The sequence below is a fragment of the Cavia porcellus genome, unplaced genomic scaffold (genome assembly GCF_034190915.1).
Source record: "Cavia porcellus strain 051 isolate PalLab524CR breed Dunkin Hartley unplaced genomic scaffold, mCavPor4.1 scaffold_16, whole genome shotgun sequence".
Classification (NCBI taxonomy): domain Eukaryota; kingdom Metazoa; phylum Chordata; class Mammalia; order Rodentia; family Caviidae; genus Cavia; species Cavia porcellus.
Window position 1 is genome coordinate 52045191 of NW_026947499.1, and position 14388 is coordinate 52059578.

The 14388-nt window shown below is 43.9% G+C and overlaps 1 protein-coding gene across 2 annotated transcripts in view; it reads left to right on the forward strand.

The window, feature by feature from the left end:
- Positions 1-13965, forward strand: part of Cacng3 (calcium voltage-gated channel auxiliary subunit gamma 3) — an 86865-nt gene extending 72900 nt beyond the window's left edge. For both annotated transcript variants that reach the window (XM_063226677.1, XM_003477821.5), the window contains exons 3-4: positions 6866-7006; positions 12903-13965. In XM_063226677.1, the coding sequence (XP_063082747.1) occupies positions 6866-7006; positions 12903-13414 (653 nt within the window). In that variant the 3' untranslated portion in view covers positions 13415-13965. The remainder of the gene's footprint in view (positions 1-6865; positions 7007-12902) is intronic.
- The last annotated feature ends 423 nt before the right edge of the window (positions 13966-14388 follow it).

The window sequence follows — 14388 nt, forward strand, 5'->3', positions numbered from 1 at the left end:
CTAGCATAAATGAGCCAGCAGAGTATGGTGGCTTCGGAGAGGGCTCTACAATCTGATAGACCCAGACTTTGACCCTAGTTTGACTCTACAATACAGATTGACCTGAGGCTATTTGATTTACTTCTCAATCTCTTAACTTTCTTTATCTGATCCGAAATGGAAATGGAGATTACAATGTCATCTCTCTGACAAGGTCATGAAAACTAGCTAAGCTAATGTATATTACATTTAGCCCAGGTCCAGCATGTAATCTTGAAACAATATGTATTAGCTGTCTTTTGTTGCATGGATTTACCAAAGTCAGTGGCAGACACCGGCCTTACATTATCCCAGGCACAGTGAGAACCTGGGTTGGGTTTTAAATAAAATTTTTGCAAGAATATATGTCATTCCAAAATGTTAGATTTTAAGGTGTTGTGTGTTAGCTTTTAATTGCAATTATAAATAAAACTTCCAAGAAATTGTCCTACTTGTAACTCATTTGAGTTATATTTGCTGGGGTAGGGGTGTGGCTCAGTTGTATGGTGTATGCTTAGCATGTGTGAGGCTCTGGGTTCAATTCTTAGCACAAGGAAAGAGGGAAGGAGGGAAGTAGGGAAGGAAGGAAGTTTTCCGTTCAAAATCATTAGATTTATTCATGCATGCTGGTCTTATATGGTCATGGTTCTACATATGAGCTCTTAACCCAACAGAAGTGGTATGGGGTCAATGTGAAAGAAACTGATTTTAGGTTAAATTTTTACACATAAGCATACCACTTCTTCATCCTCAATAACTTATTCAAACCCCTCACATCAGCAACTATACAGGCTTTGGTGTAAGGAGTTAAAAGCCTCATTTGAAGATATAGTTTAACCATGGCTTGGCGGATGACACCAACAGCTTGGATCCTTCAAAAAAGAATGGCTTTGAAGTCCTGACCAGTGAGATTTTTGCAGAGTGCCTGTAGTGTATCTTTGTTTATCTTTCCTGCTTGGGTGAAACATCTTGATATTTGCCCTGTCGGAAACCAAACAGAACTGTGACTTCTATTCCAGAACTCCCAAAATTGATTTAAAGTTCTTTGCAGAGGTTGGTTGCTTTTCCAACAAAACATTTTTCTCTCTTCTGGGAAGGAGGGGATGGTTCTCTGTTCCCTCACCTCTCGGCTTGCCTGAGCTTCACCCAGAGCCACAGAATCAGGCTAAATTTAAGGAAGGGACTTTAACAAACACACAGATTCCTTGCTGAGAATTTTGAAATCATTGACCCAGCCATTAGGCTCGAAGTTGTGTTTCCACAGAGGTCTGGTTACCCATCCAAGAGTTTAAGCTAACAGTTCCTGCTGTGACTCACTCCTCTGATGGGTTTGGGATTCGCATGTGATTTTTCTGTTGCTTCTTCTTCCCTGTGTGGACTTTGGGATAAGCTGTGGCATAAACTCATAAGTATGATGCCCGAGAGTAGGTAATTGATAAATAGAAGATTATTTGGCTTGAGATTCTGAAAGCTGAAAACCTAAAAAAAAAAAAACATGGTGTTGGCTGAGCCTGTGGTAAAGGCTTTTTCACTATGTCATGGAGCAACTGTGCCACCTCATGTCTCATGTCTCTCTCTCTCTTAGTATCAAACTCAGAACCTCTCACAAGCCAGGCAGATACTAGGCCACTGACCTATATTCTGGCCCTCTCACTCACTTTTATGAAGACACCAGTGGCATAATAGAGGCCTCACTCTCATACTCTACTAATCCTAATTACTTCCCAAAGAGCCCACCTCCAAATATGATTAAAATGAACTGGGTGATAAAGTTCCCAATATAGGAAGTTTAGGGGGAACACTTGCACACCACAGCACCCCAGCAGGTTGAATAGGCCCTAAATTCTGTTGACTAAAGACTCCCATCACACAGCATTGGATTCAGCCATGCCTCCCTCAGACATGAAGAGCAAAATTCTACTTGTACAAGCTTACCTCCCCATCCTCAAGACCCTGACTTAGCCCCAGATTGCTTGGGAAGGCGAAACAGGGAAGGAAGTCAATAATCCACTTTCGTTCTGAAGTTGTTACACATTTCTGGGGCTATAACGATGCAGGATGGACCTTGACTTGTAACTGGAACAACAAAATGGAACTTTGAAAGTTAGATTTTTTTTACCTTTAGAGACAAGCGGTTTCTCCAAACTTACTCAGGCCAAGGACATAAACCCCTATCCCCACTTGGCCCCCACCCTCACCTTTCCTCTGCCCAAACAAGTGAACACAATATGCAAATGCTGTATCAGGAGGTCAAAGTCCCCGTGTAAGCTCCATAGGGAAAGGATGGAGAGATCTGGGTCCAGAAAGGGATAAAGCAAGCCCGAACACATTTATTGTCATGTTGTATCCCTCCCCACACTGTTCCTTGCTATGAAAGACCCTAACATACCTGTGCATGGTAAGATGGTGATTTGGATAATGAGACCCCTCCATTTCCTTGCAGCTAGCTGTAAATAAATCCCTTTTTCTTCTTACCAAAGTAAATGACTTCCTTTGATTTGTTTAGCAGTGAGCAAAGGAACCTGAGCATATGAACCTAAGTGGCTAGCAGTGAAGTGTCTCAGGAGAAAAGAGCAGCAGAAATAGCCACAGCAAGGCAGACACCTGCAGCTAGAGTTTACAGAATCTGCTCTTGTTGATGAGGCAAAGAGTGGGATCTGACCATCACTGGGTTGCTAAATGGTGACTCCACCATTTAGGAAACAGCTGCATTTACATGCCACATGTCCGCACATGTCAGATATACACTTCTGTAACCAAAATTATCCAATAGCTTCAAGTTTTTACAGCATTTGCTTTGGGCACATTTCAAAAGTTAACCATTTTCTATAATTAAGAAAATTCTCTCTTACTGAAATAAACTTACTATATTGAATATTCAAGCAGTTTCCTGTCAATACACAATTGAAACAAACACTTTATAAGTTAGTTCACAAGTTCCGAATGGGTACTTGAAAATACTGGATGAGGAGACTCACACCTCATATTGTGGGGATCTGAGTCAAGAGTCCAGCTGCAAATCCACAGGTCATGATGTAAATTTTTAGAAACTGTAGTGAATTGTTCCCATATTCGCTGGACCCATCAGAAATAAGCTACATCCACACTCAAGGCCCTAGGACCATACCTTCTACCTGATGCTACAGGAACCATAGGGACCAGGTCTGCCTCCTGTAACAGTAGGATGAAGGGAAATTTCCCTTCTGTCCTCTGAAGTTGCACCAAAATGAACTGATAAGAGGAATAAGCAGGGGAAAAAGGGATAAAAGTATGTGTGCTGCTCATACCTATAATCCCAGCTGCAGGAGGATCTCATGTTTGATCCTAGCCTGAGTTTCTTGGAGAGACTGTGTCTCAAAATAAAAAACAAGTGGGGTAGTGGCTCAGTGGTAGAGCACTTACTTTGCTTTGCCTGACTTCCACTGCCAGCACCACACACACACACACACACACACACACACACACACACACATACACACACACACACACACACAGCATGCTAAACTACTAACAAACAAAAAAAGAAATATCACAGCATAGTCCACTGTGATTTAGAAACTTACAATAACCTTTTTCACAGGGAAGGGAGAAGATGGGGGAACAGCAAATAATTTTTCAGGAAACTCAATCGATTTGGAGAACACACAGTGGCCCAAGACCAAGTCTGCCCTGCAGGACAGACAATGGATCAAAAGGATTCTCTATGGGACCAAAATAGAGGCCACGGTGTGTGACCACATCTGTCCAGTTGTATCAACAGACTTCAGAATCTCTTCTAAATGTTTAGTTATGAAAACTCAAGAATGACACCAGAAGTCATTGCTGCTTCTTTGGCAGGCTGAGACTTCAGGCAAATAAGGGCACTTTGTGGAAAGCTTCTCTCACACTTGGGTGGTGGGGACAAGATCAGAGGGACTGGGATTCTGAGCCTGCTTTCTGCAGGCCTTTTAATTTCCATTAAAGCAAAAGAACAAATTCAAAAACAAAACAGAAAACCACTATATTTTCAGTTTATCATTCCTTGAGCCCCAACATAAGATGCATGGTAGCAAAGATGGGTAGACAGCCAGGGAAGGCCAGAAACCATGGGGGTTCAAATGGTCATGGGGGTCAGATTTTCAGGGTGTCAGAGTCACCAGCCTCTCTCCTCCTGGGGGGTTCTAGGATGATTGGAAGCCCTGCCAAAATGTCACTATCAGAGGGAGAGGGGGAGCACCACTGTTAGGCACTCTGGACTGCCCAGGTCAGGCTGCCTTGAAATAGGCCCAAACCGTTTTTCATTAAGAGAACCCCACCCCTGTGCACTCTACCCTCCTCCCAGGTTTCTCCATGCTTTCTTTAAGCAGTTGATCCCCACCTCAAGCCATACCAATCACCAAACTTTCAGAAAACTAAAAGCAAGCAAACAAAGCATGCACAGCAACCTGGAAGGAGCTCTACTGTTGGGTCTGAGCATGTCTTCATGGGTAATAAGAAAAGCAGCTGGAGCCAAATCACCGAGACTATGGAGTTTAGAGCCTGGAGCACTGAGCAATAGGAACTCAGCCTTGAGGCTCTTGTGCCAAAATAAGCTGTGCCCCTCCCTACCTCACCCCACACTGCCCTCCTCCAGATGCCATTTGTAAGCAAAGGGTCCATCATCACTCCTGACTAACAGCAAGTATGTCAGTCATCCATTGCCAACTCCTTCCCCTCTCCCAGTGGATCCATCAGCAAATTCCGGTGGCTTTACTTTCAAAGTGTTATATGCACACACTGAAGCTAGGCACAGTTGCTCACCCCAGTAACCCCAGAACTCTGGGAAGCTGAGGCAGGAGACTGGGAAACGTAGTGAGACCCTATCTTAAAACAAAAACTTATCAAAAGGCTGGGGATGCAACTCGGTGCAAAGGCTCTGGGCTCAGTCCCCAGTACCACATATGCTGAGTCCAACCACTCACCACACCTCTTGTCCACCACTTTGTTCAAGCTCCAGGCTCTCTTGTCTTACTGATCAGTCAGGGCCCAGGCCTCAGACAGGCCCCACCCATGGCTCAATGCTTGCTATCTTAAAAATTTTGACAATTCTGAAGTAAAAGTCCTCATGTTTTAATTTTGCTCAAGGTCCTATAAATTGTGTGGTTGGACCTGCCTGTCTTCAATATTAGAACAGAAGCCCCAGGAGGACAAGACCCGAGGAAATTCATTAGTTCTATGTATTCTCACTTGACCTTACAAGGAAATGAAGTTCCAGCTTAAAATATTTCACCTTATCATTTTTCGGCTTCACAGTGGTGCAAAAGAGACATGCATTCATTAAAAATCTGGTTTCAAACTTCGAATTTGATTCCTTTCCTGAGCCAGCAGTATGCAGGATGATCATCTTTGGTGATACCGGGCAGCTGTAAAAAGCCTCAGCTCCCAGTCAGCCATGCAATCACAAGGAGGAACAATCGAGACTCTGTGGTATGCTGTATTGCCATGATGTTCAGCAGGCCAGATACATTCATCACATTTTTGACTTAAGATATTTTCAACTTACCATAGGTTTGCTAAGGCATAACCCACTGTGTGCCGAGGAATATCCATATTGCTATACTGTTTGAGCAAATACGAGGACTCCCCCACAATGGAACTCCCTCTTGGGAACTCAGGGCTTCTCCATAGTCCAGAAACCAAGGAATTAACAGAGGATCCCAAAATTCTGCTCTGACTCCTTGGCCACAACCCATTTCCAAGGGCTTGGCCTGTGGGTTTGTGGTTGTTATGTGTCTACCCACCCTCCAGGACCTGGCACAACACCTCACATCTAGAAGGTACTCAACACATATTTGTGCAGTGAATATAAGCCATTTGGTCATTCAGTGACCACATGGGTTTTTGATGGGTATTGCCAGGTTCTGCATTATTTAAATGGAGGAGTGGACCAGGGACGGCTCTGAGTTTTGATGAGTGGCAGATGGTCTGATAGGATGGTCCCTCTGTTCAAGGCTGACTACAATTGTCTGTTTGCTTGTTTGTATACTGAGGATTACATCCAGGGCCTTTGTACTGAAGCTATCTATCTCCTCAACCTTTTTATTTATTTATTCTTTTCATTTTGAGGCAGAATCTTGCTAGGGCACTAAATTGTCAAGTGTAGTCTCAAACTTGTGATCTTCCTGCCTCAGCTTCCCAGAGTGCAGGGATTACAGGCACACACCATCACTCCTGACTCTGCCTGTATAATCTGCAAGTCTCAATACGAAGTGGAAACCTTGTACTCCTGTTTTAAAATGCAAGCAAAACCCTTTTTCCTTTCTTCAGTGATTTATCCCTGGACCTGCCATGCTGTTTTTATTTCTTTAGTGTCTCAGTCCCTTGCATACAGCAACACTCTCAGGGTGAATGCAAGCCCTCCCTGGGCCCTGAGGCTTGTACCCAACCCTGGTTCTCCCTCTGTTCATGCCCAAGCTCCCAGCAGGGGTCAAGGGTGACACTGGGCTGAGGCAGGAAAAGGCTGAGAATCTGTCCCAGGGAACTGGGAAAGTGGGAGGCATGGATGGTACATGATGGAGTTCCAGGTAAGTTGAGCCTTCAAGCCATTAGCAATCCTTCCTCATTTCATCAGTCTTTACTTACAGCACACAGATGATAAAACAAAATCGTTAAATCTCTCCAGAAAATGCCTGCAGGGTATTAATCCCAGTCTGAGCCTCTTTTAAACATGGGTTCCTGATTGGACTGCACGGGTCTCATTACCTATTTTGGACGTGGGTTCCTTCTCCAATTTCTGTGGTCTTTCCTGCAGGTCCCAGCAGCATCCACAGTAGGTGGATCCCCCAGCTGGCTGGGGTGTAGGCAAAGGTTTTTCTCCTTCTCTCTACAGGGGCTGTGAGGGCCTCCAGCGTCTTCCCCATCCTCAGCGTCACCCTGCTGTTCTTCGGCGGGCTCTGTGTGGCAGCCAGCGAGTTCCACCGCAGCAGACACAATGTCATTCTCAGTGCAGGCATCTTTTTTGTCTCAGCAGGTGAGTGCCTTGTGCCAACCCTAAGATCTTCACAGACATTAAACTGAAGCCAGGGACGCTTGGACAAACTGTTGCTATTTGGGGTTCCCTGTAGGGAAAGAGCAGGAAAATGTTGTAGGAGTGATAACTCAAAGATTTTCATTAGAATTAAAGATGTTTCTACTCTAAGGGTGACATGAAGGAAAAACAAAAAAGTGGAAATAGGGTAGCAAGGTTGACAGAGGATAAGGGGAGAGAGAGAGAGACAGTGAGACAGAGAGACAGAGAGAGAAAGAGAGAGAGAGAGGAGAGATTAACAGGACAGCATACAAAGTGTGATTGTAATATACTGTACATGTTTAAGTTTTTAAAAATTTTATTATAGTAAAAGAAACATTACCATTATCCCTGTCCCCTGTCATACCCCTTGCTTCAAACACACTTGCCACTTTCTGAAGCGGTTCTGGAAGTCCTCTTTGCCAGTGTCTTTAAGTTGTGCTGTTGTGGCTGCCTCAATGTACTGAATTGATTCAAAACATTTACTATTCACAGTAATTTTGACTTTGGGGGAAAGCCAGAAGTCACATGGTACCAGAGACAGCCAATAAGGTAGATGAAGACGTACCACAATGTTGATAGAAGCCCACCTTTCCCTTAGAGGGCACCCAGCAGCAGCACCCACAGTATTTTTTATCATACCTCTTAAAGACAGACAAGGTAGGATTTCCAGATCCGCTTCATAAAGTGTCAAGAATATGAGACAAGTGTGTTTGAAACTAAAGAAAGGATTTCAAGGGGGATTAATGGTATTGTGTCCTTTTACTGCAATATTTTTTCATAAAAATATGTTGCACATTCACCATATATTTTAATCACATCTTATACACCTGCACATATCCGGAAGTGGACAGACAAGGAATATGTGAGTGGCAGATGGATTTGGGGTATCTGAAAGAGCTCCACCTTTGATGCACTTGGACTTGATACATACTATCCCTGGTCCTTTGAGAAATGTATTTGTCAGGAAATTACTGTTCATAGCTTTGCAAATAATTCAAGTCCTCATAACCTTCCGAGGATCTTCTGGAACAAGTCAAAGTCCAGGAGCCCCAGATACTCTTGAGAAGGCCATATAATCAGTAGCAGCTCCAATTCAAGAGCTTGGGTCTGATCCTACCGACAAAGGACAAGGAAAGGGTCCTAGTCTTCTTCCTTTCTCAAGGCTTCCTTCCTTTCTTTCATCTCTATATCAGCTCTTCCCACTCCACCTCTCTCCAGGTAGACTCATGCCATCTGGTTTAAAGCCTTCAGAAAAAGCAAAGAAAAAGGCAGGAATGAAGTGGATTGCGACTTGACTCTTTGGTGATGGCGTTCAAACTTTGCACACTACCGCAATCACCCCCTTTTCCATAAGGGATACATTCCAAGACCTCTGTGAATGCCTGAAACTGCAGGTTATACCAACAAGGAAAAAAGGAAGATGGGGGAGAAGGAAGAAAAGAGGAAGAGATGGAGGAATTATTTTTTCCTGTAAATACATACCTATAATAGCTTAATTTATAAGTTAGGCAAAGTAAGAGATTAACAACAATAAATAATAAAATAGATGCATCATAGCAATATACTGAAGCAGAACTTATTTTAAGCTTCTGAAGTGTTTCTTTCTGGGATTTTCCGTATACTATTTTCAGATGATGGTTGACTCCAGGGAATGGAGAGCACGGTACCTAAACCCCAGACAAGAAGGTACTGCAGTGAGGCAATGTGTTTTGAGCAGAGCAATGGTGGAGGGTTGAAGGTAACCAAGTAAGAAAGGCTAACTCTCCTGGATTTGAATCCCATCCTCACCTATCTGTCCTGGATTTGAATCCCATCCTCACCTATTTGACCTTGGGAAATGTTACTAGTTCCCTGAAACTCGGTTTTCTCCACTGTAACATGCAAATAACAGTAATGACTCATAAGGTTGTTGGAAGGAAACTGATTATAATAAACAGACTTATTTTCTAATACTTAAAAAAGCAACAACAATATAGTTCCAGAGTCTGGAGCCAGTCAGTGTCCTGGTCCCCTGTAAGAATTTGCTCAGGCTCCTTCCCCTCTATTTTTCCCTCTGGGAAATGAGAAATGTCCAGCTGAATCTCTAGATCCAAGATAAAGACCAGGGAGGAAGCTGCCATCTTGGCCAGCAAGCTGTGGTCAGCCAAAGAGATGACAGACTCTGACATCACTCTGTTAACATGCGGCCAGCCCACTTGCTCTGGAGCACGTTCCTGTCACTGATAGTCCATCCCAGTTCAGGTTGACCCAGAGGTTCAGTACTAGTGTTTTGCTGATGTGACAGTTTCCTAAGAACTAGAGATCATTATTTTGTCCCCCAAAGGGATTGTTAGGGAAGAGTGTCACCAGGGATGTTGTGAGAGACAGCAGGTAGATTCCACACATGGGACTGCAAAAGCCCTGAGGGAAGTCAGAAGCTGGGGGAGCTCATCCTGAACCTCATCTCCCCAAGGAATCCCCAGAGGCACATTTCTCTGTCTATAAAATGAAAGAAACGAAGAGGAGTCGGTCACTCTCTCTAAGACTTTCTGTTCCGCTACACTACAGTCTGTGGTTTCAGGAAAGTAATCAGTAACACTTAATAAAACTCATATTGTGTATCAAGCACCGTGCATGGTGCTCAAAAGCCAGATCTTTTGGTGCAAATCTTGGCTTCTCTATTTTCCTGTTGTATACCTTGGACAACTCATATAACATCTCTGAGCCTCAGTGTCCCCATCTCAAAAATGGGGATAATAAATGCCCACATCTTGAGGCTAAGAGAATTAAATGAATTAGTATATATAATTGTACCAAGCACCATGGTGGGCGTCCAGCACATGCTCCACACACAGGGTTCATGATTATATGAACTGAGTGTTTAGTGCTCACATAAACTCTAGTCCTTCCCTCACACCACAAATCTGTACTGGGCTCCTGCTGAGGGTCAGGCTCTGGGCTGGGAGTTGAAGCTGTAGCCATGAACAAAGCTAGCCTCTCCTCTCAGGGAAGTTACAATCTAATGGGTGAAATAAAATGATTTCTCAGCTTATTCTTCTTGAGCTTGTTACTGAAAAATTTTTCCAGCACTGGGATTGGGTGCTCCACCACTGAGTTACAATCCCAATCTCTTTAGTTTTTATTTTGATACAGGATCTTGGTTTTTTGTCTCAGTTAACCTCTAACTTTTGACCCTCCTGTCTTAGCCTTCCCATTAGTTGGGATGATAGGCATGCATCACCACATCAAGCTTTGTTACTGAAATCTAAACCTACTGTGGCTAAGAGTCTTGGCTTCAAATTCCACCCTGACCTTTTTCCTATTTGTGTCAATAAAGGAAATTATCTCCTCTATCACTTTCTACATCTATAAGAAAGGGATCCTTCTCTTAAAAGCAGGTCTGCTGCAATGCTTCATTGAAACGGTGCTGATAAGCCAGGTATAGTAGCACACACCTGTAATTCTAGCATTCTGGGAGGCTGAGTTAGGAGGATCTCAAATTAGAGCCCAGCAAAGGCCTGAGTTCAATCCTCAGTACTGAAAAAAGAAAGAAAGAAAAGGAGGAAGAAGGAAACAAAAGGAGGAAGATGGAAAGGGAAGGAAAGGAAAGAAAGAAGGAAGGAAGGAAAAAAGAAATGAAAGAAGGAATGTATGTAAAACTTTTCACACAGTGCCTGGCACATAGTATGTGCCCTGTGAATGACTGGCAGTTCACTTGGCTTCCTGCCTCTTTAACCTAGTTTGACATCTGCGCCTCTCTTTGAACTTCTTTTTCTTCCTCCATCCAACCCCTCCCAGGAAGATCTCTTTTTGAGGCTTTCTAAACTTTGCACCAAAATTTCCCTGCTGGCAGAGGGAGAAAACATGGCCCTGGGAAATCAGGGGGCATCACTGGAGGCTGCCTTCGGTGAGATGAAATGTCTTTGAAGTCTGCCTCCCATTTAACTTAAAAATTTATGTGAATTCTACTTTCTCCTCCTTATTATACCCATGTTCATTTTAATATAAAAGAATGTGTCTTTCTCACTAATCTTCCAGCCAAATTGACACTCCAGCAAGAGAAGCTGTTTTTCATCCTGTGGTTTCCTGCAGCCTGACACAGAGCTGGAGGTGCCAACTCCCATATTGAAAAGTAGCTCATGACTAGAACTCGCTGTCTACCTGCGGAATGCCTGGGCTGGGTAATGGCAAGAGGAAATGAGGCAGGAGTAGGTCCCACACCTGACCCTGAGAGACAAGTCTTAGTGGGAGAATGACCAGAGTCACATTCAGAAAATTAATACCTTAATGCATGTGCATCAGCCAATCAGGATGGTAGCGTTGAGGCAGACACAGTGGCCAGGCTATGTCAAGCTTTAACTCTTCAATGCTTGACCTTGGGGAGATGTTAGGGGCACAAGGATGTACAGAATGTTCAAGGAATAGAGGGAAGACTAGGAGGCTCCTGGAAATGGTCACATGCCAACTGGTGTTAGGAATTCTAATGAAAGACCATCTTCATTTAGTATCACCCTATGGGTAGCATAAATGTGGAGGTGAGGAGATAGCAGCTGAAGTGCCAATCTCCCTGAGTCATTCTGTTGGTACCAAGTCCTGGATAGGATCCTTGAAGCAAAGGGACAAAAAGGTATTTCCCTGTTGGAGCAATAACATGAGAAACGTGGCCAAAGATAAGCACAGCCCTCAAAAGTCTACTGCTCCTTCACACCATTCTCTAGAGAATCAGTTCCTCTCTGAGGAGTTGAGCAAGTATTCACAATGCTATTCTGTTGGCACTTGGGGAAACTAAGTCTGAGATCCTTGTCTGGTAGGGATAACAGCTATATATTCTCCAATTCCTAACCCTCAAGCCACAAACATCATCAAAGTTTAAAGTATTATCTTATTCGGTACAGGTAAAAAGACTTGAGGCAGGGGATGATGACCCATTCTTATAATCTCAAATACTCAGGAGACTGATACAGGAGGATCCCAAGTTTGAGGCCAGCCTGCCCAGATTACCAAGACCCTGTATGAAAAAATAAAATGGTTGGGGATATAGCTCAGTGTTCCTCAGTTCAGTCTCCAGCGCTGAAAAAAACAATTTTTTAAGCTGCTATCCCTTCCTTGTGGGTTCATTAGTTCAGCTTCAGACCCACAAATATCTCCTGGAATGAACCACTTGTACCCTCCATCTTACTTTCAACTTGTCATCTCCAAATAGCCCCTTTTCTCAAAACCTGGTCTCACTGCTACCTCTTATGCTAGCTTAAGAGGCCACTAGCCTCTAATTACCCAAGCTAGAACCCAGGCAAATCATTCTCAGTTTCTTCTCTCTAACTCCGCAGGCCCACAGCTTTTCTTTTTTGGTTCAATTTTCAGGATTCATTCCAACTGTCACCTCCTTTTCAAAGCAAGGAGCTCAGTCTCTCTCTCCTTTAGCTTCTGAGTCATTTGGTATACGTCTCCCATGGAGTCTTAACTGTGTTGTGTTCTAATTGCATTTACACGTCTGTCTCTCCTGCAAATGGTAAGGAATTCAAGGGCAGAGACCTGTGTCTTCATCTTGCCATTGTCATCATGGCTTCGTGCCAGAGATTAAGTGTTGATGGAATGAACTTCTTCTAAAGAAAAGTAAACGCACTCAGCATGTGACTGCACTTGCAGTTGGAGTGGGATGTATTCTTTAGCTGAATGCACACTGCTCGGGACTGAGGGGAGGAATTCATTCTCCAAGAGGCAGACTTTGCAAGGGAAGTTTGGGGTGAGATTTCTCAGCCATAATCCATTCTCCTCTCTTTCTGTTATCTCCATGTTTTCCATAAATATTTCAGCACCAAAAGCGAACGTTACTTCTGAGGTTTATAAAAAACGTGTATTTTCTTTTTTGTTCTCTTAGGGCTAAGCAACATTATCGGCATCATAGTTTATATATCAGCCAATGCTGGAGACCCAGGGCAACGTGACTCTAAGAAGAGTTACTCCTATGGCTGGTCCTTCTATTTCGGCGCCTTCTCTTTCATCATCGCAGAAATTGTGGGTGTGGTGGCTGTGCACATCTACATTGAAAAACATCAGCAGCTGCGTGCCAAATCTCACTCTGAGCTCCTGAAGAAATCTACATTTGCCCGCCTTCCGCCCTACAGGTACAGATTCCGGAGGCGATCGAGTTCCCGCTCCACTGAGCCTAGGTCCCGAGACCTGTCCCCCATCAGCAAAGGCTTCCACACCATCCCCTCCACCGACATTTCCATGTTCACCCTCTCGCGGGATCCCTCCAAGATCACCATGGGGACCCTCCTCAACTCTGATCGGGACCACGCTTTTCTACAGTTCCACAATTCCACGTCCAAAGAGTTCAAAGAGTCGCTGCATAACAATCCAGCCAACAGACGCACCACGCCTGTCTGAGCTGACCTCTGACCTCTGCCCCACGCCCAGCACAGCCTTGAGGGAAGTGTCCACAGATGTCTCTGAGGTTGCATGGCATGGTCCTCGTGATGGTATTACTTCTTACAAAGAATGAAACCAAATGGACTCAGCTCTCTCCCACATTGGTCCCTGGACCCCAAGTCCCAAACTTCCATTCTCTCTAACTTTTCAAGCCAATCCCTTAAATGTTGTTCCTCTCTCTGTGTATCTGTGCTAGATGTTTTCCTTTCTTCCTTCTTTGCTGGAAGGACCTCCACATTCTTCCCTCCTTGGAAGAGGACTTTACTAAAAGTCATGGGTGATGGCAAGGGGGGAATTTCAAAATCCCCATCAGGGCAAGTGCACTGCTGTTCCCATCATCCAGCCACACAAATCCTCAGGAAACCAACCAGCCAGGTGACCCTGAGGGAGGCATTCACCTTTATGTGTTAGAAAACATGACCAGAAATCAAAGATGTCAGAGCCCCGAAGCAGCTACTGTAATAAGCACTCATGTTATTAAAGGTTTTGCCTTGTTGTAAACATCTGAACTGGCGGTGTTTTATTATTTCAGGGTGTTTTCTCCACAAACTTACCACAAAACTTACTCCTCTCTGTCTTGGAAGTTGAACACAGCTCATCCACACTCTAGCCACTAGCAAATGCCAGCACTTTTATCTCTTAAGACCAGGAGTGAGTTTACTGTAGATGTTTGAGTCAGCATGCTCCCTACCTTGAATCCTTGGAGAATACCCAATGCATGTGAATTCTGGCATTCAAAATCTGACAGCACATTGTAGTTCTAGGACCTTGGGATGGTCCTCTGGGCTTCAACCTTAAGTCTCCTCTTCCATCAAATGGAGCATGATAATAATTCTTTACCCCAATTTAGGTGATTCACACAAAATGATTAGCACATTATAAACAGTCAATATTTTTTTTAAAAATTTAGATGGATTCTAAACAGGGTGAGC